The 27,959-nt window shown below is 42.6% G+C and overlaps 1 protein-coding gene and 1 long non-coding RNA gene across 2 annotated transcripts in view; one reads left to right on the top strand and one right to left on the bottom strand.

Moving 5' to 3' along the window:
* The window catches only part of LOC310689226, a 96,517-nt gene extending 95,834 nt beyond the window's left edge, over positions 1 to 683 (bottom strand). The window contains exon 1 of the long non-coding RNA XR_014517409.1: positions 559 to 683. This is a non-coding gene — a long non-coding RNA (uncharacterized lncRNA). The remainder of the gene's footprint in view (positions 1 to 558) is intronic.
* LOC310688308 (catalase-like) lies at positions 586 to 27,947 on the top strand. Its single transcript, XM_083464684.1, has 13 exons — positions 586 to 788; positions 14,047 to 14,218; positions 15,939 to 16,049; positions 17,161 to 17,291; positions 18,463 to 18,567; positions 19,153 to 19,278; positions 19,552 to 19,743; positions 19,859 to 20,011; positions 23,175 to 23,313; positions 24,112 to 24,242; positions 25,645 to 25,752; positions 26,922 to 27,008; positions 27,800 to 27,947. Exons 1-13 carry the CDS (start codon positions 723 to 725, stop codon positions 27,803 to 27,805), a joined length of 1,527 nt encoding a protein of 508 aa, XP_083320810.1. The 5' UTR covers positions 586 to 722; the 3' UTR covers positions 27,806 to 27,947.
* The last annotated feature ends 12 nt before the right edge of the window (positions 27,948 to 27,959 follow it).

A 27,959-nucleotide genomic window follows, 5' to 3' on the forward strand; every position in this document is an offset into this window, starting at 1 on the left:
TAGATCTTTATCACAGCAGTTTACAACAATATAAATACGCAAAACAAAACAAAAAAACAATATAATAAGAAGTTAAAAAGCAAAAAGAAATTAAAACAAAATATTGATAGACTGTGTGTGCGTGTTTGTGTACCAATCAGGAAGTCTATGTTACTTCTTTTCTGGTTAGCTTTAATTTTTACGAGAATTAAAGCTAAGGCTGCACTTCCAGACACGTTTGTTCCCTATTCCGCCTCACCGACCACACTGGAGGTTGGGAAGAGATTCCTCTCGGCAGCAGCTGAAGAGTTCTTGACTATGATTAGATATTTAGCTCTCTGCACATAGCGATTGCCCATTGATGAAAACATGTGTTGCAAGAAGGACCGATGTTATGCAAAGGGAGATAACGATCACTATACTTAATTGGTGTTCAGAGCAAAGAAAGAAAAGCTCCACTTAGCTGAGCAAGTTAAGTCCAAATAGAAAAGGTGTGAATTTTGCTACTTACCAATAGCCGTTGGGGAGGGAGCTCTGGCCAATCAGGAACGAGAAGGGGCGGGGCTTGGGGCTGCTTACCTTTCCTTGCTCTCGCATCCTCCGCCACCTCAGCGCTGAGCAAGAGGACGAGGTGAGCGCGGAGTGCGCTGCGCGCGAAGCGGGAGTCGCTCCGCAGAAGCCATTCGCCTCTTTCCCAAGAAGCCCGTCGGTGCCAAAAGTCATCCTCGCGGCCGTCTCGAGAAATGGCCGAGAGCCGGGACCCTGCTAGCGAGCAGCTGAAGCGCTGGCAAGAACTGCGGGGCTGTCAGGTACAGAAGAAAGCCCCCCCCCCTAAAAACCCATTGGCACGTTCCACGCAGTGGTCTGCATTCAGTGAGCTAAGCAGCTGCCTTAGGACGCAGTTAGGCGGGCGCGACCACCATCTGAGAGGCGGCGGGGGTGGGGTTGGATGGTAAGGACCATAGGAGTGGTGCTTCCCTAGACTCAGAGTGGAGAGTTAACAATCCACTGTCGATCTCGGGTGCTGTTAACGGGAAAGAAGGAACAAAGTGGCCAGTGCTCTTTGGGGTGGGCGGAGACCTAATAGCTGTAGAAGGGAATAGGGCTTGGGTGTCCTTAATAGCTAGGCAGCAGAGGTGAGCATAGTCTTTTGGGAAGATACGCTGCAAAGAGGTTGTTTAAACGTGGGCGAAATGCAATAAAAAAATGTTCAAAGCCAGGAATTTGTTGGCATCAACTTTAGGCTGCAATCTTGGAAGCCCCATTGAAAAAGATGGAATGTGCTTCTGAGTAGATATGTTCAGTATTATCCTCCCACCCCTTAAATTTATCACCCACGTTTCCTCTGTCATGAATGCAAAGCAAGATACTTTGTTCCGGCTGGTCCTGAGTTCCTGAGTGGTCAGCCAGTCACTAACTTCACACAGACCTGCTTAACTTCAGCTAAGGCAGTGTTTCCCAACCACTGTTCCGCGGCACACTAGTGTGCCGCGAGATGTTGCCTGGTGTGCCGCGGGGAAAATTTAAAAATTTGAAAGATTTTTTTTTTTAAAGTCAAATTTTCGATTGGGGCGCCGTCACTAGATGACCCCTGGGCGTTGCATGGAGTGCAGTGCAATGCAATGGCAACGCGGTGCCCTGCATGCATGCATGCAACTTCCACCGGCGCTCCGGACTTGGCAGGTGAGGGGGGTCCCCAGTGGGCGGCAGAGAGAGCCGGGAGGGCGAAGGGGAGCCGGGGGGGGGAGCAGCGCTGCTCCCCGAGCCGAGCCTGGGGGGAAACTTCGGCGTCGTTGCGCCGGGTGTTGGAAGCGGAGGCTGGCGGGGGCCCCTCACCTGCAAAACCTGGTCGCCTCTCATATATTTCATGCATTGCATTCATCGCCCGCTTTCTCCTCCAAGGAGCTCCAAGGGGGCGCGCGTGGTTCTCCCCGTGTTATCCTCGCAACAACAGCCCTGTGAGGTGGGTCAGGCGAGTGGCCCAAGGGAGCACCCAGGGATTGTCCTGGCCAGGTGGGGTGATTTGAACCCTGCTCTCTGCCCGGTCTTCGTCCTCATTTAGCCCCCACATGTGCATGACTGTGCATGACTGAGGTTTTCCCCCCTCGTCTTGGCTATGGTGTGAGTCTGTGCTGTTAATTAATGGGGTTCTGCCTTCAGAGAAGATGAGCCAGCCCTCAAGGAGGTAATTATGTAATTTGCTAGCAATTCATGTCCCTCCCGGCGTGACGCTGCGCACTGACGTCACGGGGCTGTAATGGTGGTGTGCCTCGAGATTTTTTTCATGAAACAAGTGTGCCTTTGCCCAAAAAAGGTTGGGAAACACTGAGCTAAGGGACTTCATGGCCCTTTTGGACCAAACCCTGGGGCCGTTTGATGCTCTAAGCTGGCTCCTTGGTGCCAGGGGAGGACTTTGGTAATATGGTGACCTGACAAAATTTGGTGCTCCCCCCTCAAAAAAAAATAGTTCTAATTTTCACAATAAGTACTTTGGTACAATTGGTTCTAATGATTGAATACCACTTTCTGAGTTGTGCCTTGTGCTGTGCCAAGACCTGCTTAATCTTGTTTTTAAGTTGCATTCATTCAATTTGTTTTTATTATTGCTTGTTAGCCACCCTGAGCCCGGCCTTGGCTGGGGAGGGCGGGGTATAAATAAAAATTATTATTATTATTATTATTGAAGTGCCTCGCCTCTGTGCCTTGTGCAACCAACCACACCACCCTAAACCTGGCACTGTTGCTGCACATCAGCATGTGCAAATGTTAAATGTTGAGGTTGTGTGTTTCAGACTATTCTTGTTGCCTATTTTTAAGGTGCTGTAACGAAGCCAAACAGCATTTAAAGATGGGCTTACCTTTGTGTGAGTGATGCTACTTGTGTTCTAAATTGAAATGTATGTTGCACATCCTTCTTAAAAAGGCACCTATTCTCTAGTGGCAGCCTTTGAAGAATTTCTTCCTGGTTTGTGGAAGGCTCGTATCTGACCTGTTGTGACACTATTTGAATTCTACTTCAGCAACTTATTTCATTTTGCAGGGGGAAGTCTTTCAGAAATGGACCCTGGAAATAGCTGTGCATACCCTTGTTGTTTACTGATACAGTTCCATACATTGGCATTGTAACTGAAAGTTTAACCAGTTTATTTGCTATAAGAGAGACGCTTCAATGTATTATTCTTTAGTTTGTTGATAAACCTAATAAAATACATGAAAACAGACCACAAAATAAAAACCAAGTACATTAGCTATTAGTTTCTAGTGCCCAAGTGAATCTTTATGCATTGGTAAATGTAGCAAATTTTAATACAGTTTGAATGATTCTACTGAAATAATTATAACCACTACGGTAGCCGAAATACAGTAAAGAATGTGCTTTATTGCTGTTTGCACTCACTTGTATAACAGCAGAACCTCTGTGATATATATGTTTTTATCATATACCTCCAAGACTTTAATGCAAATAAAGTGCAGGAAGTATATGATTAAAGCATAGTTACTGCAGAAGTACTGATTTTATGCAAGTTAAGATTATCCCACTGCCTGAGGAAGGGGTGAAAATATTTAGTTTACTACTATGAACTAAGGAATATTTAATATGTCAGTTTACAGATTTAATAGAGCATAGAGTAATTTAATAGAGCATTTATTTAAGGAATTTATATCCAGCCTTTCAAAAAGTTCTCATGATAGCTTACAAGATTTTCTAATTACAATAACAGAATTTTAAAATATGGATAATTTCATGACAATTATACTTGTTGACCAGAGGGGTATATAAGCATATGAGAAAATGTGTCTTCCCAGAAGAATCCACTTCTCAGTTACACCTGTCAATTACAGAAGTCCATACCTTGCTCTTTGAGAAACATTGGCATATAGGACCAGGGCTTTTAAATTTTACTTTTGAAAGGGAGACAAAGGCAGGGATTCTTATTTTCTGAAAAGCTTTTGATCAGCATGTGCTGGTTTATTGATTTTATCATTTTTAATTGAATATTCCCCAATTTTACTTCTCTAATAAAAAAGGAATGTAAATGAGATGGTAGTTATTTTAAGACTACAGGTGATAAGAGTTTTATAAAGGCTGCATAATGCTGAAAGTCTAAAAAGATCGAATCCACATTTGCAGACCCTTAGTCACCATGATTGAATGCAAATACATATTCCTTAAGCTATTTTGGGTATGAGGAGCAGCTTTACCGTATTTTTCGCCCTATAGGACGCACTTTTTCCCCTCCAAAAATGAAGGGGAAATCTGGGTGCGTCCTATGGGGCGAATGCAGGCTTTTGCTGAAGCTTGGAGAGCGAGAGGGGTCGGTGCGCACCGACCCCTCTCGCTCTCCAAGCTTCAGGAACACATCCGCAGCCTAGGCAGCCCTGTGGGAGGTCCCGCAGGGCTGTCTAGGCTGCGGATAGCAGCCTGCTGCCCAGCGCGAGGGGCTCCCTGAAGCAGAGCGCCCCCACGCCAGGCAGACATCTGCAGCGTGGGGAGCCTTGCAGGAGTTCCCCGCAAGGCTCCCCACGCTGCGGATAGCAGCCTGCTGCCCAGCGTAAGGGGCGCCCTGAAGCAGAGCGCCCCCCGCGCCTGGCAGACACCCGCAGCGTGGGGAGCCTTGCAGGAGTTCCCTGCAGGGCTCCCCATGCTGCGGATAGCACCCTGACGCCCTGCAGGGGGGGGCGCCCTGATGCAGAGCGCCCCTCACGCGGGGCAGACATCGGCCAGCCCCACAAGCTCGGGGGACAGCAGGGAGGCGCAGCGCCGCCATCCCACTGTTCCTCGACCTGGTTCTGTTTCCCCGACCTGCTTTTGGGGGGGAGAAATAAAGGGAATTTTTTTCCCCTTTCTTTCCCCCCCAAAAACTAGGTGCGTCCTATGGGACGGAGCGTCCTATGGGACGAAAAATACGGTATGTCAACCATCATCTACTGCTATTTGTATTTCACATCTGACTTACTGTATAATATGCTATGCATGTATACATGGGTGTTCAAAATTAAGTTCCATCAAATTCAGTGGGACTTACTTGCAGATAAGCTTGTGTATTATTTCAGGCTGCAATCCTACATACCTCTATCTGGGAGTTAGTCCTACTGAAGTGAAAGTTCTGAGTAGCCAAGCAAAGACGTTCACTGTTAATTTTAAAATTCCAGAGATTTTGGAATATACATTTTAGATTATATTTACAGACTGAATATATGTTGTACTATTTGCAAAATTGGGATGGTTGTATGAAGGTAAATACTGATGCATATGGTTTTCTTACATCATTAAAAAAAATAATTTCAAAAACAAGTTTTTTTAAAAAATCATTAAAATGACATTTTACAAGCAAATGTGTTTAAGTCTTGACATCCAAATCTATTAAAACTGAATTCATGACTGTCAAAGGGATTGGATTAAAGCATACCCCAATTAAAGCAAATTAAAGCTTTGATTGAATTATGGGAGAAATGACTTCTGAGGTCAAGTATTTTCATTATGTCACTATTTTGTATTTTTGTGACAAATTGTGAATATTTGTTACCACTGACCTCCTAACATGAACACTTATTTTCTTCTAATGAAATAGACTAGTGATTGTTTCTGGAAAGTCTGAGCACTTTGGCCAAGCTCTTAAGAGCTTTCTAGGCTTATCCAAAAGGCTTGCACTAGCCCAACGGCGTTTTGACTTTGCATTGAACAAATGACTTCATATCCCTTGGGCTCATTGAACTAGTTTCATGGCCCTTTTGTTTACTTGAAGACTGCCAGCCAATTTTGATTGGTATCTTTGCATGTGTATGGAATGAACAAGCAGATTAAAATTATGTAGTGCAAAGGGTGTATATGCCATAACAAAATTTTTGGAACATGCTCCTTAGTTGTAAAGCTGGGTTCTCTTTGTTGTAGTAAGGAAATAATATGTGCATTCAAATGGAGAGCTTGATTTAAATTAGTTAGCTAAACTTTACCTTGTATTTAAATCACTAAATTGAATCACACTGATTTAAATTGGCCCACTGTGGTCTGAATACTTCTTTACAAGGTGACTGCAAACTCATATTGTGATGGAAAACCATAGAATTTGGTTGAGATTCACTGCAATGCAAATGAGAAAACAGACTACAGCTACACCATTGCTGAAGTGATAAAATCGAAGCCTGAAGTTTGGAGATGGAGTGGTTCCTCTCTGTCACCATGTTCTTAATAGCACCTGTGTAAGTACAGGTAACATAAATTGTTATGGATAGACAAAGGAATGGGTGGAAAGAGATGAAAGATGCAGTTCATTTGTGTGCCATCCTAAAGGCATTTTGTAACCCTCTGTACTGTATTGGACACAATCACATCGATTCATACAAACAAAAAGACAGGATATCATTTAACATTGTGTAAGCAGAATTCCCCCTTTCCTCTGCAACTCCCTGCTGCATAATCTGCTCCGAGGGTCCCCCAACCCTCTGGAGCAAATGTGGGGGTTCATGGGGGGCCACAGGGTGAGGAAAGGGAAATCCTGTTGCACCAGTGGAAATCTGGTCTGCTTTTAGATGAGACCACTGGATATAATCCATATTATTAACCTTCTGCAATAGTATTGCTGTTAATGGATATAGCAGGGCATGCTATAAGAAGAACCTGCCAGATCAGATCAGTGGCCCATCTAGTTCAGTATCCTGTTGCGTGGCGAGGCCCTGGACTCCTAGCTCCTCCGAAATAAATACAGCAACACAAGTATATTGGGTTAATGGGAAAAATAAAGCCATAACTTTATTGGTTACAGATGTGAGCGGTTTGGCTTGGGCAATTGGGTGAAGCAAGACTATATCTTGACTCCTGTCTGACTGCAGGAAGTCTCTTAAGGGTCAACCACCAGAAGGGGGAGCCCTATGATGTACATCAGTTGAGCACCCCCAGGGTCACCGTTGGTGTCGTGGCATGGCCCTAGCCCATGTCCAAGCTTCGGACAGGAACCACACCCCCGGATCCCTTTAACAGGATACCCTTAATGTGGAGGGGCAGGTGGAGGAACAACCTCCTCTCCCATAAGGCAGCTTACCCAATGCCTAACCTTACAAAGTTGTGACGAATGGTACTAGGTAGGTGAAAACCAAATGGCTAGTGCCAATTATGCCAAGTGGAAAAAGTCCTACCCAGCCCCGACAATCAGGCGACGACGTAAGTCATAGCAAGGCCGTAGTCGATCCACGCAAGAAACAAGGGTGGGCGGGCTGGGAGATCTCCAAAAATGAAGGAAAAGAAGTAGGCTGCTTCCCTGGCCACGCCGCAATTTAAACAGGCATAGCCAAACCCATTGGTTGGCTGGGGGCGTGACACAGCCAGGGATACTGATGACGTGGGCGGCGTTCCTCCGCCCACTCCACGGTTGCTGCGAGGACCCAGATTCCCACCCACAAAGCAGCCAGCTCACAATGCATCCTTTGCAATAAAAGAAACCTATCCGTGAAATAAGTTAAAATATGGTAAAAAGAACCTCAAAATGCCAAATAGCTAAAGTTCGTGTTGCTATAACCATGCCTGGCTATCCACTGTTTCCTGAAACCATTAGCAAGTTTAAATCTGCGAGCTCTTTGCTGGCCTTGCATATCTCAGACATTTTTATTAGATTATGTTGGAAAGTCTAAATAATTTTTTCAACTCCAGCACATGGAAAACATGCTTATATACATTTTGAGATGCATTTCATCGTTCTGAATACCTGTTTCCCCAAATAAATTGTGGGAAATTGATGCATTTCAAGAGGCGTGAAGATGCAAAGCATAGCTGTCATTTGACTCTGTGATAATTATTTTAATTTTCAAAGTGTGTTTTGCAAGTCAGATGCCTCTCTACCAACTTTGCCACAGCTAATTTAGAACTCATGTATGAACTGATTACGAGTCTCTGTGCAACAAGCAATATTGCCTTTCTAAATCTTGTGACATGTTTAAGTGGTTTTCTTTTAAATATCCAACACCCAGGGGCTTAATATGGTTTATTACAAAACGCCTTTGAAATGACAGTGGTCATAATGATATGGGGATGATAAATTCACATAAACTGTCTTTTTAATCTCAGGCAAATAGTCTTCATTGCCAGGAACTCTTCAACAACCGCTTACAGTAACTTCCCTGTTTAGGGAAGCTTTTAATATTTGATAAATTATTGTATTTTAATAATTTGCTGGAAGCCACCCAGAGTGGCTGGGGAAACCCGGTCATGGGTGGGGTATAAACAATAAATAATAATAATAATAATTGAGGAATGATACTGTACCATTAAGAGTATCTCTAATGACCAGTCAGTTCCTGTTGAGTCCTTCATTTCCATGCTGGTGGGAATGCATGTCAACTTTCAGGGTTGATTTCCTACTGTTTTTTGTTTTTTTGCATGCATATTAGTATTTTTCAGTGGCCATCTTGAAAGGTAACTCCTTGCAGATTCATCTCCCGCCCCCCTTTGCTTTGTTTCCCCCATTCCTTTTTGTCTTAGCTCTGTTTTGTTTATTTTAAAACATTTTTGTACTGCTTCTAGTGGGGAAAATCAGCCTCATATAATCAACATGCCTAATTCTAATTAATACACAAAGAGGTTAAGACCATAAAGTAAGCTAACCTGCCACATCACTCCCCCTCACTTTGGGACGAAGGGTTACCAAACCCTTTGATCTCTCACTTCCACCACATGATCCCTGCTAGTAAGGAAGTCTACGCTGGATGCTCCAAGCTTAGACCACATGACTTAAGCAAGCAATCTTTGTACAAATTGCTTAGAAGCTCTCACCATTTTGGAATCTAAGTTATACTTCCTGTCTTTTTTTGCTGCTGTATGGGAAAGTATTTGAGTAGTTTATAACTTACCATTTTTAACTTACCAAACAGGTCTTTTCTTTCTATGCTATGGGAAGTGGGAAACTTTGGAAGCAACTTAGAAGGGGATATTTTAAAAGCCTAACAACCTATATTTCCACCCTTTGCTGCATGTTTTGTGATTTTAAGTCTCTCACCAAATAGCACTTGCCCCAAACCTGGATCTAGGCATCCAGGGAATTCTCCTTTTATTTTACTGTATCTGGTTCCCCCACCCCCAGCCAAATTAAACCAATACTTCTCTATATTAATTTCTGTATCAATTTCAAAAGTGAGTCACAAATGAAAAAAGCAAAGAAGAAACCCCCATGGCACAAACTATTCCAGGCACCTTGTCTGCATCTTCATGTCTTTTGCTATTACAGTCTTTCTTCCGTCCACCTCCTCCACTTGGAAACCATAGTAAGTGACACAAAGAAATCTGCTAAAGGAATCCACAATTCTTTGGTGGCGGTGGTTGTCACTGTTGGCATCCAACTGTCTCAGGAGGAAATGGAGGAGTGCACCTTTGGGGGTAAAGTCAAACCATTGGTGAGTTTCTTGGTCATGTACACAGAATGAAAGGAGGCAGGCTCGCTAAGAATCTCTACGAGAAGCTGGCTTCAGGCACTAGGCATGCTGGCAGACCAACTCTGTGTTATGAAGATGTCTGCAAATGTGACATGATGACTGGCAACATTAACCCCACTGTGTGGTCTAAACCACTGAGTCTCTTGGGCTTGCCGATCAGAAGGTCGGTGATTCAAATCCCTGCAACAGGGTGGGTTCCCGTTTGCTCGGTCCCAACTTCTGTCAACCTAGCAGTTTGAAAGCACGCCCAAAAGTGCAAGTAGATAAATAGGTACCACTCCAGCGGGAAGGTAAACAACGTTTCCGTGCACTGCTCTGCTGTTGGTGTTCTGTTGCACTAGAAGCGGCTTAGTCATGCTGGCCACATGACCCGGAAAAACTGTCTGTGGTGCAGACAAATGCCAGCTCCCTCGGCCTGTAAAGCAAGATGAGCGCCGCAACCCCAGAGTCGTTTGTGACTGGACTTAACTGTCAGGGGTCCTTTACCTTTTTTTTATGGGAATCCCTTGCATACGATCACAGTGCCTGGAGACAGTCAGGTTGGGTATCCACAGCAGTGACCAGAGGAGGAATGACTGCTGGGAACTGCGCAGAGAGAAGAAACACCACGGTGTACCTGTAGCAGAAAAACTTGATGCCATCATTTGCCCCATCTGCAATAAAACATGTCTCTCCCGTACTGTCAAAAAGCGAGTTACCAGATGGTGCAGAACAGGAACCAGGTCACATCTACTGTGTACCTAAGTAGCTGTTTGTGTCTCTTGGCTACTAGAATCTGGATGATCTGCAAATATTTTCATGACAATAGAATAATAGTCCAGATTGTTAGCTTTATTTAAAGGAACAGAAACCCCAACTTCTGATGGCAGCTCATGCAGCAAATGTATTTGTGTGCATAAATATAAACTGCTCTTTGTCTGAAATTTGAGCCATGTTCTTGCAAAGCTTTAATTTAATGCAAACAAGATGTCTGTTACTTAAGTGCAAAAGGGTTATCTACGCTTAATCGTAAGTGGGTTGTCCATAGAACATTGCCAATGTATTTTCCTTTTCAAAGTTTCCTGATCTGCTTCTGTCTACCATATATATGATGCACACTTCACTCCTGGGAAGAAATGTACAGCACACTTCTATGCCATTCACACAGGATTTCATTGAACATGATCCATATAGCTCTTTGATTAAAGCAATATATGTGGGGTTTTCTCAAAACATGTATACTGTGAAAGAGATCAGACTGAGAACCCACACTTCCCAATGACCCTCAGTGAGCTTCCTGACTGACTGGCAATTTGAAACCAAGTTCAGCCCTCCAGGCACTTTTAAGGTATGCTGCATAAAACTGCACAGAAGCACAGAATGCTGCCTGCCTTGTTTTATGTGACCTCAGCCTTAGCCCTGTTTTAAGTAAGAAATACATGATTTCACACACCCAGTTTTTATGGTATGACTGCACTTGTCACTCAAGACAGTTTGACCAAAATATGTTGCTCCATCATTCCATTTGGGAATTGACTGACACTCCTGCCAGCTGTAGCCTGACCATAGTAACTGCTTTGACCGAGTTTCTGTGAAGATGGCACTTCATCTGTGGTTCTTGTTGACCAGACAGAACTAGGCAGAGTTTCTGTGAATGTTCAGGTAGGAGAGGAACTGTGGGGAGTAGGTCCCTAGACTTGGGCTGGGCATCATCTTCATTGCCTCCTACCTAACCCCATATAAGATTAGCACTCTGAGGAGTTTCACTGTGAAGCATCTCATAGTGACAGGTGTTGTCTTGCGCTGGAAAAAGGAGACACCTGAGCTGAGTTTGGATTCTTCTCTGGGAAAGTCTCTCACAGCAACAAGTGCATATGATGGAGCTCATAGAACCAAATTAGATTATAGTAGCTGTTTCAGAGGAGCGATAAGTATCTGGATTGCAGCAAGTAGGAGAGGGAGTTTCATGCCAATAGGAAATTTCCTTCTAATGCAAATGGCAGTTGCGTGTCTAGACCCTGCAACCACCCCCTCGTTGAAGAATAAAAACACACAAAGACACAGATATTAGGTTAATGTTACTGGGCAAATTTTGGCCACAACTTTATTGATTACAGAATGTGAACTGTAATTGGCTTAGACATTGAATGGACCCGACTATATCTGACTCCTGCCCGCTGCGCAGGCAGTCCGGTAAGGGTAAACCACCAGAAGGGGGAGCCCTGTCGATGCTGACCAATTCAAGCTCCCCTGGGGGTTTCCGACAGGGTCATGTCATGGCCCTAGCCCCGCTCCGGGCTTTGGACAAGATCCACACCCCCGGATTCCTTTAATGGAACACTCTTAAGCTTGGAGGGGCAGGTGATGGCCACACCTCCCCTCCTCCATCATAAGGTCAAACAATGCCTAACCACCACAAGAGCCTAAAGGCTCGCCGCCAAATACCTTCACACCTGTAACCAATGCCTCACACCCTCTGCAATATCGGCTAACCAGATATCATTTCCCCCAATCGGAAAGGTGTATGCCATCATCACAAAATAGGGCCATCTTGCTGTAAACTATGGTGGGGTGCTCTCTTAACTTTCCCTTGTGATAGAAAATAAAATATTCATTAAAAGATTCTTCATGTTTTACAATCACCCCATACCAAGGACAGTGCGTGCTATTATGTTTGCCTGTCTTCCCCCACTGCCCCACCTCCATTCTCATCTTCACATGTCTAGCAATAAAACAAGAATTCTTTCTTTTCCTCTTTATTACTTTTGTAAATTAATATGTGCAGTTATTATATAGAACAGAAAGTTTAATGGCAGAGAGACTTAAATCTGTTGAGTTCATTTGTTGTCCGTGATCAAGAATCTAGGTGTAGTCCTTAATGCATGATTAAAGCAGACATAGAAGATGCAATATCCTTTTAAATCATCTGTAAAGGAGCGAAGGCACCTTTTATCCTCTGAATGGGTGGTGCCAGGGTGATATAACTCCCCTGTGTAGTTATTCCAGAAGACTCACGTGCTCAAGCGGGTGGAGCTGTGTGTGCTGTAGGAGACACTTAAAAATTAATGTAAGATTACTTTTGCTAATTTAATCTGCAGAGGTTGATATTAGACATCTGAATTTCAGGATTGTGTTATGGCTTGTTATCTTCCTTGTGTCTGGCTTCCAGTTATGTTGACTACCATTCAAAAGCTCTGTTGGTCTCTCTGCTAGCTATGAATAACCTGCAACTATGAATGTTACTGTAGGCATAACCTGCAGTTTTCTCCAGTGAAATTTGGCCTGCATCCTTATTTCCATTACTTAGTTTTAGCTCAGTAGATAGTTGTTTATTAAACAAATTGAATATTGGTTTGTATGTAGCTGTAGCTTGGTTGGCTGAGTTGTGCCCCCAAAGCAACTCACAGCAAATATTCAAAGCACCGAAATACAGAGCTTTGGAAATACAAGTATGCAAAACATAGAACATGTCAGTAAATTCAAAACTGACAAAAATCAATGATTTGGCAAAGGGGAAAAAATCAGTGTCACCAAAAAACCCCTCACCAAACTAAGTACATAAATACAAAGCAAAATAAGAAATAACCAACAGAAAAGTTTCTGTTCTGTTCTGGCTGTACTCCAAGTAGCCAGAAGGAGAACGGTAGATAGCAAACAGCTAGCTCCCACATCATTCTTCCCAAAGGCAGGTGTTGGTAGGGCAATGCTGGTAAGCCTCTGGGAAGTGCCAAATGTTGATGCAGGTATTGCTACACTTATGGTGCCTTAGAAGCCATATTTGGGCATTGTATTTGTTTTCAGTGTTCTTTTTTAAAAAAAGTGTTTATTGAACTCATATTTACAGTAAAGGTAAGCTCTGATTTGCATGGGGGGGTTGTGTTCCTGGCCTTTGCGTGCAGCGGTGGAGTGTGCATAAGCCCCCCCTCATTACACCCGCCCTCCCATTCTGCCCCCCCTGCCCTCTTCTGTGTCCTAAACAATTCACATGTCACCAGTCGGATATCAATTGAAAGCATGCAAAATGGTTGCTGCCTGTATTAAACAACCCAACATATACGAGTCTTATATTACACAAACAGAATTTGCTATGGAAATATATTATATAAAAAGATACATTTAGCCTTTAGTAATAGACCATGTGTAATACCCATGACGTAGGCGGGAAATTCAATTACTTTTCATGCCTCAGGCTTTAAATTATTAACTTTCCGTAAGTTGCTGGAAAACCAAGCAGTCTATTCTATTAAGTTTAAAGGTAAAGCATAAACACAATTAAGTACTTAATTACTATGCGCTTCAAAATTTGGTGACATTCAAGTTTGGAAGTGCAGCAGGATGTTACTTATTCAACTATTTCTGCCTCAACATTAATTTAATAATGAGAACTCTTTGAAATGGTTTTCCTTTCTTCACATTTCTATTGGTTCTATTGCTTTTTTAACATCTAGATTCTTATTACATGCAAAGCTAACCTCTCCTAATAATTCCTATTATAAAATGATTGAGTTTAATGCTGGAAGTAATTTTCCCTGTAGTGTAAGAAAGCATATTACATCATATGTCTGTCAAATTAACCTATAAGCACATTCACTAAACGACAAAAAAAGTAAAAAGCCGAGTGTACTTTTCCTTGTTCTAGTCTTGATGTTTTTTCCCTTTTGTAATTAGAAACCAGATAACGTGACCACAGGAGCCGGTATCCCAGTGGCAGACAGTTTAAATCTCTTGACCGTGGGTCCACGAGGCCCTCTTTTGGTTCAGGATGTGGTTTTCACAGATATGGTGGCAAACTTTGACCGAGAGAGGATTCCTGAGAGAGTTGTACATGCCAAAGGAGCAGGTTAGTGTTAGAAGTTGCTTGTTGTTTTAAAATGAAAAGATGGAGAATTGAATATTGTGAACTGGCTTTGTGTACAGAGCGAACAAGAAAGCAAAGAAGTTCCCAGAATGTGTTTCACTCAGTTTTGTAGTGCTGGACTTATGTTGTTATACCAAGAATGTGACTCCTGCCGTGGGCCTCAGACAAGCTCTGCATGGGCCTGATTCAGACACAATCCTCAGCCAAATCATGGCCCAGCACCCAGCAGAGTAGCAAAAGCAGGAGTAGTGGAGTAGTAAAACGACCGTATTCTCCCATCTCTCTTTGGTGTACCAGCACACTGCATGTTCACCTTTAAACTATAGTCAAAATAAAAAATCGCATCATCAGAGATCTACAACCTCTCCTGGACAATGACAGTTCTCTTTCTCAAGCTCTGGGAGGAAGACCTTTCATTGCCTACAGACAGCCACCCAATCTTAAACAACTCCTAACCCACAATAATACTACAACCAGACTTAACACGGACACTGGCACCAGAGCCTGCAATAAACCCAGATGCCAACTTTGCTGCCACATACACCTGGACAACACCATTACTGGCCCCAACAACATCACACATACCATCTCGGGACTATTTAATTGCTCATCGTCTAACATTGTGTATGCCATCAAATGCCAACAGTGTCCTTCAGCTCTCTATATTGGACAAACAGGCCAAACCTTACGCCAAAGAATAAACGGACATAAATCTGACATCAAGAATCACAAAACAGAGAAACCAGTAGGAGAACACTTCAATCTCCCAGGACATTCTGTACAAGATCTCAAAGTAGCTGTTTTACTACAAAGGAATTTCAGAAATAGACTGGAAAGAGAAGCTGCTGAATTGCAACTCATTACCAAACTTAAAACCATGGAGAGACCTGGTCTGAACAAAGGCATTGGATTCTTATCTCATTATACATGACTAAGCCATTTTTCACCTTTTCACCCCTTGCCTTTTCCTGTAAGACCTATTGCAGTCGTTAAGAGTCGTCAACAGGCTCATCTCAGCTATCTGCCAATCTCCCATTCCCACCACCCTTCTGAGTAATACCCCTCCCCACCTTCTCACTATATAGAAGGGTCTGGCAACTTCTGTTTCAGTGTATCTGAAGAAGTGTGCATGCACACGAAAGCTCATACCAAGAACTAACTTAGTTGGTCTTTAAGGTGCTACTGGAAGGAATTTTTTATTTTGACTATGGCAGACCAACACGGCTACCTATCTGTAACTTTAAACTATAGTTAAGCTGAACTATGATTTAAAGTGGTGAGCAAACCAAGGCATTGTGTGAGAGAGTGAAAAAGAAGAGTTGCTTCTGCAAGCATCTATACATAAATTGTCCTTTTCCTTCATCTGGGGGAGAAAATAGGCCAAAACATTAGCAACGATACACCCAAGAAAAGCAGAGATCTTCCACCAACTGTCTTGGTCTGTGTATCAATACTTGGCAACTGATAGTTGTTCAAACTTTGCCTGCATTCTGATTTATCTCTACAGTTATCTCCTGAATAGTTTCCCCTTATTAAAAATTAGTTCTCTGTTAATTATGAATCCAACAAAAAATTTGGCCAGTTGTTGTCCTTTATTTGCAGCCTGGAATCAGATATTTTTACTGAAGTGTGTGGTGTTTAGACTGCTTGTTTTTGCTTATCTTCAGTTTTTAATAAAAAGCAACCATTTTAAACATTTTAGGAGCTTTTGGCTATTTTGAAGTGACTCATGACATCACCAAGTATTGCAAAGCAAAGGTATTTGAGCATATTGGCAAAAGAACTCCAATCACTATGCGATTCTCTACTGTTGGTAAGTCTTTAAAAAACACCTCTTTGTGTGTCATGTGTACACATGCATTCATTAAATGGGTACTTAGAGGAGCTAATTTTGTTCGACTTTCTTCGTCTATTATTTAGGAGCTATCGGCTATTTAATAATAATAATAATAATAATAATAATAATAATAATAATAATAATAATTTATTATTTATACCCCGCCCATCTGGCTGGGTTTCCCCAGCCACTCTGGGCGGCTTCCAAAAGAATATTAAAATACTGTGATACATCAAACATTAAAAGCTTCCCTAAAAAGGGCTGCCTTCAGATGTCTTCTAAAAGTCTGGTAGTTGTTGTTCTCTTTGACATCTGGTGGGAGGGCGTTCCACAGGGAGGGCGCCACTACCGAGAAGGCCCTCTGCCTGGTTCCCTGTAACTTGGCTTCTCGCAGTGAGGGAACTGCCAGAAGGCCCTCAGTGCTGGACCTCAGTGTCCGGGTAGAACGATGGGGGTGGAGATGCTCCTTCAGGTATACTGGACCGAGGCAGTTTAGGGACTCATTGCCAGCTCTCAGCAAACCAAACTAGGAAATGATTGTGCAATGAACTCTTCCCATTCCGTTCTTCTTAAAAACTAGAAATGGCAACATATAGGTACAATCATCAGCGTAATCCTTTGAATTGGTGCTTTATGAATGCATCAGCCATCAGCCATAGCAACATACACATTGCAATATACACAGAACAAAATAAAAAGTCGATTATATAAAACACATTTTAGGGTCCTGAGTCAGCAGTCAAATGGTGGACCTTATTCTGATTGCCCCAGCTAAAAACCTTGCAACCTTTGTTGCCATCTGCTCCTCTTGATCTGCCAGGATCAAGATCATGCCTGCTGTTTTATAACATTCATTAGGTGAAGGCTAGGAGGGCAGTTTATACATGTGATGGCCCTGGGATGTGCAGTTCATGCTTTTCATAGCTGCGATCTCAAAGCAGCTATGTCAGCCCTTTGCATGACTGGCTTTGAACTTAAATGTTTCGTACTAAATTCCTAGTATTAGAATGGATGCCAATCTCCAGGGTTGAAGGAAAACTGTGTGCAGTTCTCAGTGTGTTCACGTTTATAAACCTTCCTTTTCTAGCGGGAGAATCAGGGTCAGCTGATACAGTCCGTGACCCTCGAGGCTTTGCAATGAAATTCTATACAGAAGATGGTAACTGGGACCTTGTGGGGAACAACACCCCCATCTTCTTTGTCAGAGATGCAATGCTGGTAGGTCAACTCATGACATGTTTATCTGAGTACCCAAAATAAGTTAATGGGTGGTGAACAAAATACAGTACCTGAATCTGTTTCTTCTGTGGGGCTTATTTTTAAAAATCAAATTACTGTTCCTGTGCCCAGAGGAATCATCTGCTAACATAAAGTACCTTTCTGTTAGCTTCTGAATGGTCATAATTATTGTTTTTGTCCAGATGTGTATTCTGTGTAATTTGAGCATTGAGGTTGCCTTTCAGTGTTTCATTTCACTTCAGATTTTTTAATTAAGGTGAGCACATTCAAGTGATGCTCTGAAAAATGAGCTGCTTGCTCAAATGTTTGCAAACAATATGGATTGCAATATGAATTGCCTGAGAGGGATCATTGACTCAGGCAGGCTTTCCTGGAGAGCAAGTTCCAAAGAGCATTCTTAAAAATGAGAAACCTTTATCTCTGAGCACATTCACCTTTGAAAATCGTTGGGTGCTTGTGGACTGAAATGGGAGGTGTTCCCTTCTATACACTGGGTTCGGACCATTTAAATCTTTAAAGATTAATGCCAGCACTTCAGATTGTGTCAAGAAAAGCAATGGAAGCCATACAGTTGCTTTAGTGCTGGTGTAATTTTCTCCTCCACTCATTTTGTTAATTAAAGTGACGGTTGCATTTTCACTAGTTGAAGTCTTCTCGTAAAAGTCTTCAAAGCCAGGCTGCTGGGTGTTGCAACATACATTTTGGAGCAGCTGTAACCAGTATATTGACCAAACCTACCTGAGAATCCAGAAAGCATGATGGACTCAACACAGCTCCCCAAATTACAAACCTGTTCCTTCAAGAGGGGCAGGGAGGGCATAAGTTCCATTGTTCATTGATCCTCTCCCTATGAACATCTCTGTCTTTCAGAGTTTCGGTTTTTTGTTTTTGTGAACAAATGCGTTTTGTCAAAGTTTAACAAAATAGGAATAAGCAGGAGGATATAATATTGCAGTTTTCAGGATCTCCTGATGATTGTCCCAAACAGTCACTGCTCTCATATGTTTCTTTGATTATTTTTAAGATTTATGGTTCTATCATTGCTCAGAGTAAGTTCAGATATATTGAACTTGCTTTACAGATAAAAGTCAACTTAGAATAAGGGATGTACACAATAATGTATTTTTCATTTGTATTTTGATTGTATTAGTTCATGTCCTTTATCCACACCCAAAAGAGAAATCCACAAACTCACCTGAAAGATCCAAACATGGCATGGGACTTCTGGAGTCTTCGCCCTGAGTCTCTGCACCAGGTAAGATTTACTCTTTCTAACCTGTTTTTTCTTTGCCTTGCAGACTGAGTCACCTTTGTTTCCTCCGTATATCTTGTGTGCACCTTGGGACATAATTCTCAGGCTCTCTCAGATGGATTATGTGGAAACGAGATATTGCACTATTGATGTAGGGCAAAGGCTTCAGGAGTGAGGGCAGAATATTATGCTGAAAATTAATTATGGCTGGAGCATTCTTCAGTGCAGAGAAGTCCATGGTCCGCTATACAAAAGTGTACTTGGTTTTAGTTATGTGAGCTTTCATTGAGGATAGCCGAGGTAGATTTGTTAGTTTCTCAGTAGTGTCACCCTCCCTGTGGAACACCTTCCTCCAGCTAAAGAATTACACAACTTTTAGAAAACATCTGAAGGCAGCCCTGTATCGGGAGGCTTTTAATGTTTTATGGTTTTTTATTATGTTTTGAGATATGCTGTAAGCCGCCCAGAGTGGCTGGGAAAACCCAGCCAGATGGGCGAGGTATAAATAATCAAATTATTATTATTATTATTATTATTATTATTATTATTATTATTATTATTATTATTAATTTGTTGCTTTATTTTTAGGTGTCGTTCCTGTTCAGTGATCGTGGCATTCCAGATGGATTTCGTCACATGCATGGCTTCGGATCTAATACTTTTAAGCTGGTAAATGCTGAAGGAAATGCCGTATACTGCAAATTTCATTTTAAGGTAATAATTTCAGTTTTCCTGTTCAGCACTTGTTAATAACCATTTCCTACTTCTAAATCAGTATTACTGGAGTATTAACACATTGTTGTTTACTTTACATGATTTTGAAAATGTAGTATTGTAAGATTTTCATATGATGCTACAGTTTCTACACACAAACTGGTCTCCTTAATAATTTTAATATTTTTTCTTTCATTGTTACTAGTATGCAATTCTTAAGCAAAAAAAATTTGTAATGAAAAATTCTTAGTGATGTTATTTTGATTTTTACAGACTGATCAAGGAATCAAAAACCTTACTGTTGAAGAAGCAGCAAGACTGGCCTCTGAAGATCCTGACTATGCCCTGCGTGATCTTTACAATGCTATTGCTAATGCAAACTATCCTTCATGGAGTTTCTATATCCAGGTGATGACATTTGAACAAGCTGAGGCATTTCCATTCAATCCTTTTGATGTAACTAAGGTAAGTGTAATTCCTTTATCCTACATATTAAATATAAGGAATACAAGTTCTGCATTTCTATGGAAATATTTACCTGGAAACTATCTGTAATAAATTGTAATCTTGCATTTTATAGGTTTGGCCTCACAAAGACTATCCTCTTATCCCGGTGGGGAAGGTTGTCTTAAACAGAAACCCTGTCAATTATTTTGCTGAGGTGGAACAAATTGCCTTTGCTCCAAGCAACATGCCTCCAGGAATTGAACCTAGCCCTGATAAAATGTTACAGGTAATGAGTATAGTATTTTTATATTTATTTCATAGACAAAAGCCTTACAGAAATCAATTTGCGTTATATCCACAACACACCCTGATCCACCAAGCCTGTAACTCTATCAACAAAAGAAATCAGATTTGTCTAGCATGATTTGTTTTCAGGAAAACTGTGCTGGGTCTTAGTAATCACAGCACCCTTTTTAAAGTGCTCATAGACCAGCTATTTAATTATCTGTTCTAGAACCTTTCTTTGTCTTCTCCACAAAGCTCATTATGAGCTTTAGCCATCCTCTACCTCTACCAGCTCTACCTCTCTTTTAAATCAGAACCAGTGAAGGCGGTGAAGGTCCTGCGTGAGTGTCTGGAGGTGGTTGGAGGATGGATGGTGGCTAACAGATTGAGGTTGAATCCTGACAAGACAGAAGTACTGTTTTTGGGGGACAGGAGGCGGGCAGGTGTGGAGGATTCCCTGGTCCTGAATGGGGTAACTGTGCCCCTGAAGGATCAGGTGCGCAGCCTGGGAGTCATTTTGGACTCACAGCTGTCCATGGAGGCACAGGTCAAATCTGTGTCCAGGGCAGCTGTTTACCAGCTCCATCTGGTACGTAGGCTGAGACCCTATCTGCCTGCGGACTGTCTCGCCAGAGTGGTGCATGCTCTGGTTATCTCCCGCTTGGACTACTGCAATGCACTCTACGTGGGGCTACCTTTGAAGGTGACTCGGAAACTACAACTAATCCAGAATGCGGCAGCTAGACTGGTGACTGGGGGCGGCCGCCGAGACCATATAACACCGGTCTTGAAAGACCTACATTGGCTCCCAGTACGTTTCCGAGCACAATTCAAAGTGTTGGTGCTGACCTTTAAAGCCCTAAACGGCCTCGGTCCAGTATACCTGAAGGAGCGTCTCCACCCCCATCATTCTGCCCGGACGCTGAGGTCCAGCGCCGAGGGCCTTCTGGCGGTTCCCTCATTGCGAGAAGCAAAGCTACAGGGAACCAGGCAGAGGGCCTTCTCGGTAGTGGCGCCCGCCCTGTGGAACGCCCTTCCAGCAGATGTCAAAGCGATAAACAACTACCTGACATTCAGAAGACATCTTAAGGCAGCCCTGTTCAGGGAAGTTTTTAACGTGTGATTTTACTGTATTTTTGGTTTTATGGAAGCCGCCCAGAGTGGCTGGGGAGGCCCAGCCAGATGGGCGGGGTATAAATAATAAATTATTATTATTATTATTATTATTATTATTATTATTATTATTATTATTATTATCCTCACCTTCATCCTTGTTGGCTACTTGTGTATAGTCCTCCTTTGTGATTTCCCCTTTCTTCCATTTCTTATACAGGCCCTTAACTCCCAGCTCACCTTTAGTAGGTTTCTTTAGCACCGCCTCAGTTTCCTGTGCAAAAATGAAGCTATTATCCCCAGTACCAGGTGCTCCCCTGTCATCTGTAATATTGTCCCCTCTCTCCCTTCAGGATTTAGTCTAAAACTCTCCTGTTCAGGTTCACGAAACTAAATCCCACATTTTAGAGCTGTGTGTATCACTGGTGTTTCATAACATAAATAAATATTCAGCAGAATATTCTAATAATCTAGTTCTAAGAATACTGCATTATTGTCAGTAGTTGTTTTTTCCTTCTCTAGGGTAGAATAACTATGTTAATGTACTGCCAGTTCAAATGTGTACTGCCTGGAAACATGCAAAATATACAAGATCTTATTTTTTCAAATATAAGGCAGTCCTAGAAAAAACACATGATTCTCTTGTGGCCTCATGTGATTGTGTTGTGGGAAGTTTGCTTATTAGCGAATATACAGTAACTTCTGTAGTAAGCTATTTTAAATCAAAATTAAGAATGTAACTCCACAATGGCTTTCAATAGTCTCGGAGACTACAGTCCCAAAGCAGCTCATAAATTCTTTAAGAAGGTAGTTCTAATCGCACCTGGGGAGAGCCATCAGATTTATAAACTTGATAATTACCTAGTTTTCACTATGGGAAACAGAATGCTGGACTGAGACCTTTTGTCTTCTCTTGCATGTTCTTATCACCCTGGCGAGAAACAATTCCTCCTTCTATTGGCAGTAGGAGCAAGGAACAGCTTAAAATGAATGGATACTGCCACCACTGAAACCATATATAACTATTATTTATTATTGTTGCTTTAACAGAATGTTTTTATTAAGAGTTTCTGTGGGGACTCGCAGCAAATAATTTGTACAGATATAAATCGCCCGAAACACTCACACATCAAACAGCACATAAGGATTTTACATAAAAAATATAGTTGGCATGTGTTATGAAATCGGTAAAACAGAGCTCCATCCTAAAGTTCTGTCTTTTGGGTTGTATCTTCCTGAAGATTCAGCTTTATGCTGGCTGGAGGGGAAATGATCTCTTCTTGTCCACTTCCATTCCACAGCCATTCTCTCAAATGGATTGGCACTCGGGAACTAACATTTACAGCCTCTTAGAACATAAAGTACATCAGCAAACAAGGAACTTAAAGAACTAGGAAAATTCATAACTCAATTTAAAATGTTTAGGGAAACCTCACTGCTCTTAATGGCTTAGGACATTACAGAATGGAGACGAAAGCTATCATCCAAACTGAGGTTCTGAGCTAAGGTAAAGGTAAAGAGACCCCTGACCGTCAGGTCCAGTCGTGACCGACTCTGGAGTTGTGGCGCTCATCTCACGTTATTGGCCGAGGGAGCCAGCGTACAGCTTCTGGGTCATGTGGCTAGCATGACTAAGCCGCTTCTGGTGAACCAGGGGAGCACACGGAAATGCTGTTTACCTTCCCGCCGGAGTGGTACCTATTTATCTACTTGTACTTTGACATGCTTTCAAACTGCTAGGTTGGCAGGAGCAGGGACCGAGCAACGGGCGCTCACCCCATCGCGGGGATTCGAACCACCAACCTTCTGATCGGCAAGCCCTAGGCTCTGTCGTTTAACCCACAGCGCCACCGGCGTCCCATAGGTTCTGAGCTAATTGCCCATAAAAGTAACAGCTCTATGCCTCACCTCTCCCACTGGGTATGTGCAGCTTTGTCTGAGTGATGTACATCAGTGGGTTATACATGCACAGCAGGAGGAATGGAGCATCATAGTCTCAGCCCCCACCCAAAGCAGAGGACCTTGAACCTTTTCTCTTTGATGTATTCTAGGGTCGTCTTTTCTCATATCCAGATACTCACAGATATCGCCTGGGACCCAACTTCCTTCAAATTCCTGTAAACTGTCCATACCGTACTCGGATTGCCAACTACCAGAGAGATGGACGCATGTGCGTTTATGATAACCAAGGTAATTTCAAAAGGTGTCTTCTGGATGTAATCTGCAATGTCATGTACAAGGACTTTTTCTTCCTCTGCGTCTGTAACATGGTATGGATATGTGATCTAATATTCCTTCAGGTTAGACGCTTAACTGAAATCCATCACAACTTCTGCTCATGTAGTAGGACTTTAATTTACTCTGCTCCTTCCTATAGCCCCCCCCCTCCCCCAAAAATCTGTTAAGGAGAATCCCCCAACACCTTCAGAACAGATTCGGAGGATGTGCTGTGGTCAGTAGAGCAGAGGAAGGGGAAGTCCTGTTGTGTGAACAGAAGTCTGTTAAAGTTTGTGCCCTGACACAATGGAATATTGCCCTCTGTGGACTTTTACTTTTCTTTTGAAGCATATACCTACTGGTGGGGAAAATGTAATAAAATTATATTTAAAGTCATGTCAAGGTGACGGTACTGCTTCAAAGATCTTCTGTAAATTAAGCTTTGGTCTCAACCAAGAGCTTATAATAGGCAGGTAGCTTATCTTTCTTGAATGTTCTACTAGATTCCATTCAGAGTATTCTGTTTATCAGTAAGGACATGCAAACAAGAGTAGTATTTAAGAAATTAAGTAACTGGGAAACCATATCCTGGTCAGTTTTCACTTGGACATCAGGATCACATAGGAATTGGAGAGTAAGTGAGTTGAGAGACTCCAGTTGACCTTTTATCTAAAAAGAGCTATTGCTGTACACTGACCTTTTTTTGCAAATGTTGATAGCTAGGTATGTGGGACTCCTAAAAAACGCATACAAATATATATATTTTTCTAGGTGGTGCTCCAAATTATTACCCCAACAGTTATACTGGCCCTGAAGACCAGCCCAGTGTGAAGGAGAGCAACATGTTTGTTTCCGGTGATGTACAACGCTTCAATAGTGCAGATGAGGACAATGTGTCTCAAGTAAGCAGAGTCAAAATGAAAGATTACCTTATTTTGGACATGAGTTGAATATACAAGCTAAATTCATTTTAATGAAATGAATTGACTTGCTGGAGACACCTGCAAAATGCCTGCTTTGAAACGGGTTGAAGGTTTTTTGTGATATAGTTCCATCTTGTAGAAACTTAGCTGTAGCTTCCCTATGCCATTACTGCATTACCCTTTTGTTACCCTATCAAGTTGTAGAGTTTCATACATGCACATGCACACACACACACACACACACAAAATCGATCAATGAAAGCTCTTTTCTAGGCCTGTATGCAATCCTAGACCTGCTCTAGGGAGACCCACTGAAATCAATGAACATGACTAAATCATTTTTATTAATTTCAATGGGTCTCCTCTGAGCAAAACTTTACTGGATACAACTCGTGGTAACCTGTGCCTAACAGCAGGCAGAAGCTCTCCAACAGAGCACTCCTAACTACAGGAGGGTGCTGTAAGTTACCCCTATTCCGACTCTGTCCAGGGGCCTCTGGGAGGAGCTGTGCAGGCTAAGGCCGCAGGTAAGTTTCTGCCAGAGTTTTGAGAATTGGGTCCAAGGTCAAATGGCTGACCTAAGCAAGGTTTGGAATAGGTGCAAGTATGTCCTTGTCCTGTCTTGGCCCTGGAATTCCCCCTCCGTGACCAGGGCCATCTTACCCATAGGGGTGCGGGGCACCCGAGCACCACGCTCTCAGGGGCGCCAGGCCAAGAATCCGGGGCCCAAGAGTTGAGTCCAGGGAAGAGCCCACCCATTGGTCGGAGCACCACGGTGGCCTCTTCTGCTGTGGCAGGCTCTGTGCCACGAGTTCGGGGGCGACCAAGCCAGCGAGATGCTGAGGCGGCCGGCTGGCTTCGTCCTCCTGCGCACCCGGGACTGGGCAACCTGGGGGGGGGGGTGCCGGGTGGATTTTTGCACCCTGGTGCCGCATATGCTTAAGACAGCGCTGGCTGCCACTGCCTCCTCTGCCGCTTTTTTGAATTAGGCCCGTGTAAATTACTTTGGCTTAAATTCAACCACCTGAGCCAAGGTGAGCATCTTATGCCAGCATATGTCGGGCTCCAACAGGATGAAAGGTTTATGCTAATATAGGCCTGATTGAGCACCAGCTCAGCCAGGAAAGCCCAAGATCTGCCAAAAGCAAACTTTCTCACCCTGGTGGTGGCTTTGGATTGTGCTGTAAATTGAAAACCTGAGACTCATCTCAGGAGTAAGGCTGGTGGGCATGCCTTCTGTTTCCTGTGTTGGTGGCGGAGTTTAAAGTCGGTAGTGAGACTTTCTCTTAGCTCAGTTTTAATGTTATTTTAGAAAACTTCTGAATAATTATTCAGCACAAGATGCTCCCATAACGAGAGACAATTTTATTTTCATTTAAAGGTACGCATATTCTATACCAAAGTGCTGAATGAGGAAGAGCGCGAGAGGCTTTGTGAAAACATTGCTAGTCACCTTAAAGATGCTCAGCTTTTTATTCAGAAGAGGGCTGTAAGTGAAACTGCTACTTCTATCTGATGATATCTGAACTATCCTTCTAATGTACATCCTACAATAATTTTAGAAGATAGAGTTCTATATAAACATATTGTAAAATGCATAAAAATATAATGTAAGACAGAGAAAATGTTTAAGCTTGTAAAGTTATCCAGCTTTCTAATTACTGAAAGTGCTGAAATACTATTTAAAATAGGATAAATAATAGCAGAATAGCTAGCACAGTACTTCTAGCTATGGAAAGACAGCCTCCTTGCTTGCTTTTTCAAGTAAGACCTGGATATATTTAGGACTGTTTTGGTCCATGCTGTAGCACAGAAAGTGCATGAACAAAGCTACGAACAAAGCAAAAATTACATTTCAACTTTGGAGGGAAGATTTGTAATACTATGGTCACAGGAGGTAATTTGGAAGCTCTTTCATTCAAACCCAGTTAGTAGTTTCAAATCTCCATGTCACTAGCAGATGGCATAGTTTATATATAATTTGAGAAGGTAAATTTAAGAAATTCAAGTGTTGGTGCTGACCTTTAAAGCCCTAAATGGCCGCAGACCAATATACCTGAAGGAGCGTCTCCACCCCCATCGTTCTACCCGGACACTGAGGTCCAGCGCTGAGGGCCTTCTGGTGGTTCCCTCACTGTGAGAAGCAAAGTTACAGGGAACCAGCCAGAGGGCCTTCTCAGTTGTGGCGCCCACTCTGTGAAACACCCTCCCACCAGATGTCAACGAAATAAACAACGATCCGACTTTTAGAAGACATCTGAAGGCAGCCCTGTTTAGGGTTGTTTTTAACGTTTGATGTTTTATTGTGTTTTTAATATTCTGTTGGGAGCTTCCCAGAGTGGCTGGGGAAACCCAGCAAGATGGGTGGGGTATAAATAATAAATTATTATTATAACATCATAGAAGAGGCTGCTGTATCAGGCTCATGGTCCGTCTAGTCCAGCATCCTGTACTCACAGTAGCCAACCTGATGCCTGTGGGAGCACCCCAGCAGGATAGGTGCACAACAGCACTCTGCCCACTTGCAGTTCCCAGCAAGTGGAATTCAGAGACTTACTGCCTCTGACCATGGAGGTGAAATGTGGGAAGAGAAGGGGCTTTGGATGAAATCTTAATGCAGGCTTATATTTGCTCTTCAACTTCTCTTTGCCAATCTAGGTGAAAAACTTTGCTGATGTTCATCCTGATTATGGTGCCCGCATCCAAGCCCACCTGGACAGGTACAATGCTAAAGGCAGTAAAAAGGTATGGGGGCATCTTCAGTTTACTTGGTGTTTAGTGGCTAAGGCATTAAGAAGTAACTTGCAGTAGACCAAATGTTTACAGTAAGTTTCAGTGGCTTGGTTTTGGAAATGTAAAACTGCAAAAAGAACTCCACTCACACAGAATGGCCCCACTGGAGGAAGAGGTCATTTTTATTGATTCTTCCTTCCCCGTGTAGTCCCCTTAACTCCTCTGTTTTTTTATGCGTAAATTCATGAATATTACCAGGCTTAATTTGGTTGTTGTTTTTTCAAAAGCAAACATAGCAATCTTGTAATGAGAGTAAAAAAACCAAACTCTGTTTTTATCAAGTTTTAAAGTGATGTACATTTGTTATGGTGGCTACTTTATTATACCTCAAAATAACCAGAGTGTTCCTCCCTCTAATTAAAATGGCAGTTCTGAACTTACTAATCATGATAGAAAACAAATATTGGGCATAGGTCAAAGCTTTAAATAAGGAGTAAATCTGGATTTGGTCTGGGAGGCATTTCCACTTGATTTAGTGTACCCTCCTTCCACTGCTCTTCCCCACAGCAACTAGACTTTGGGTGGGGGGAACCACCTCTCTCCTCCCAAAGTGGAACTGGACAGTATTATCAGTGGGAAATGTTATGCCAGAGTTGTACATGTGTATCCTGGTGGGGATGCCATGTTGTGGTGTTGTTTCATATAAAAGTTATAAAGTGATGCTATGTTTTTATGAAGTCATCAGATTCCTATTCACCTTTCGAAGCTTTCAGATACTTAGTGAGCTTTTTTTCTCCCCACAGGGATGAGTTCAGGTTTTCCAGCTTCTTCCATGTTTGGGCAATCACCTTCCATGCTGTTACGAGGAGGAAACTATTCCATTATTCTAGGTTTAATCTTTTGGATCATCATGGGAAACTGACAATAAAGTGAGCTGTGGTGAACACTGAACCGTTTGATGTC

The sequence above is a fragment of the Podarcis liolepis genome, assembly GCF_965112155.1.
Source record: "Podarcis liolepis genome assembly, chromosome: 1".
Taxonomy (NCBI): domain Eukaryota; kingdom Metazoa; phylum Chordata; class Lepidosauria; order Squamata; family Lacertidae; genus Podarcis; species Podarcis liolepis.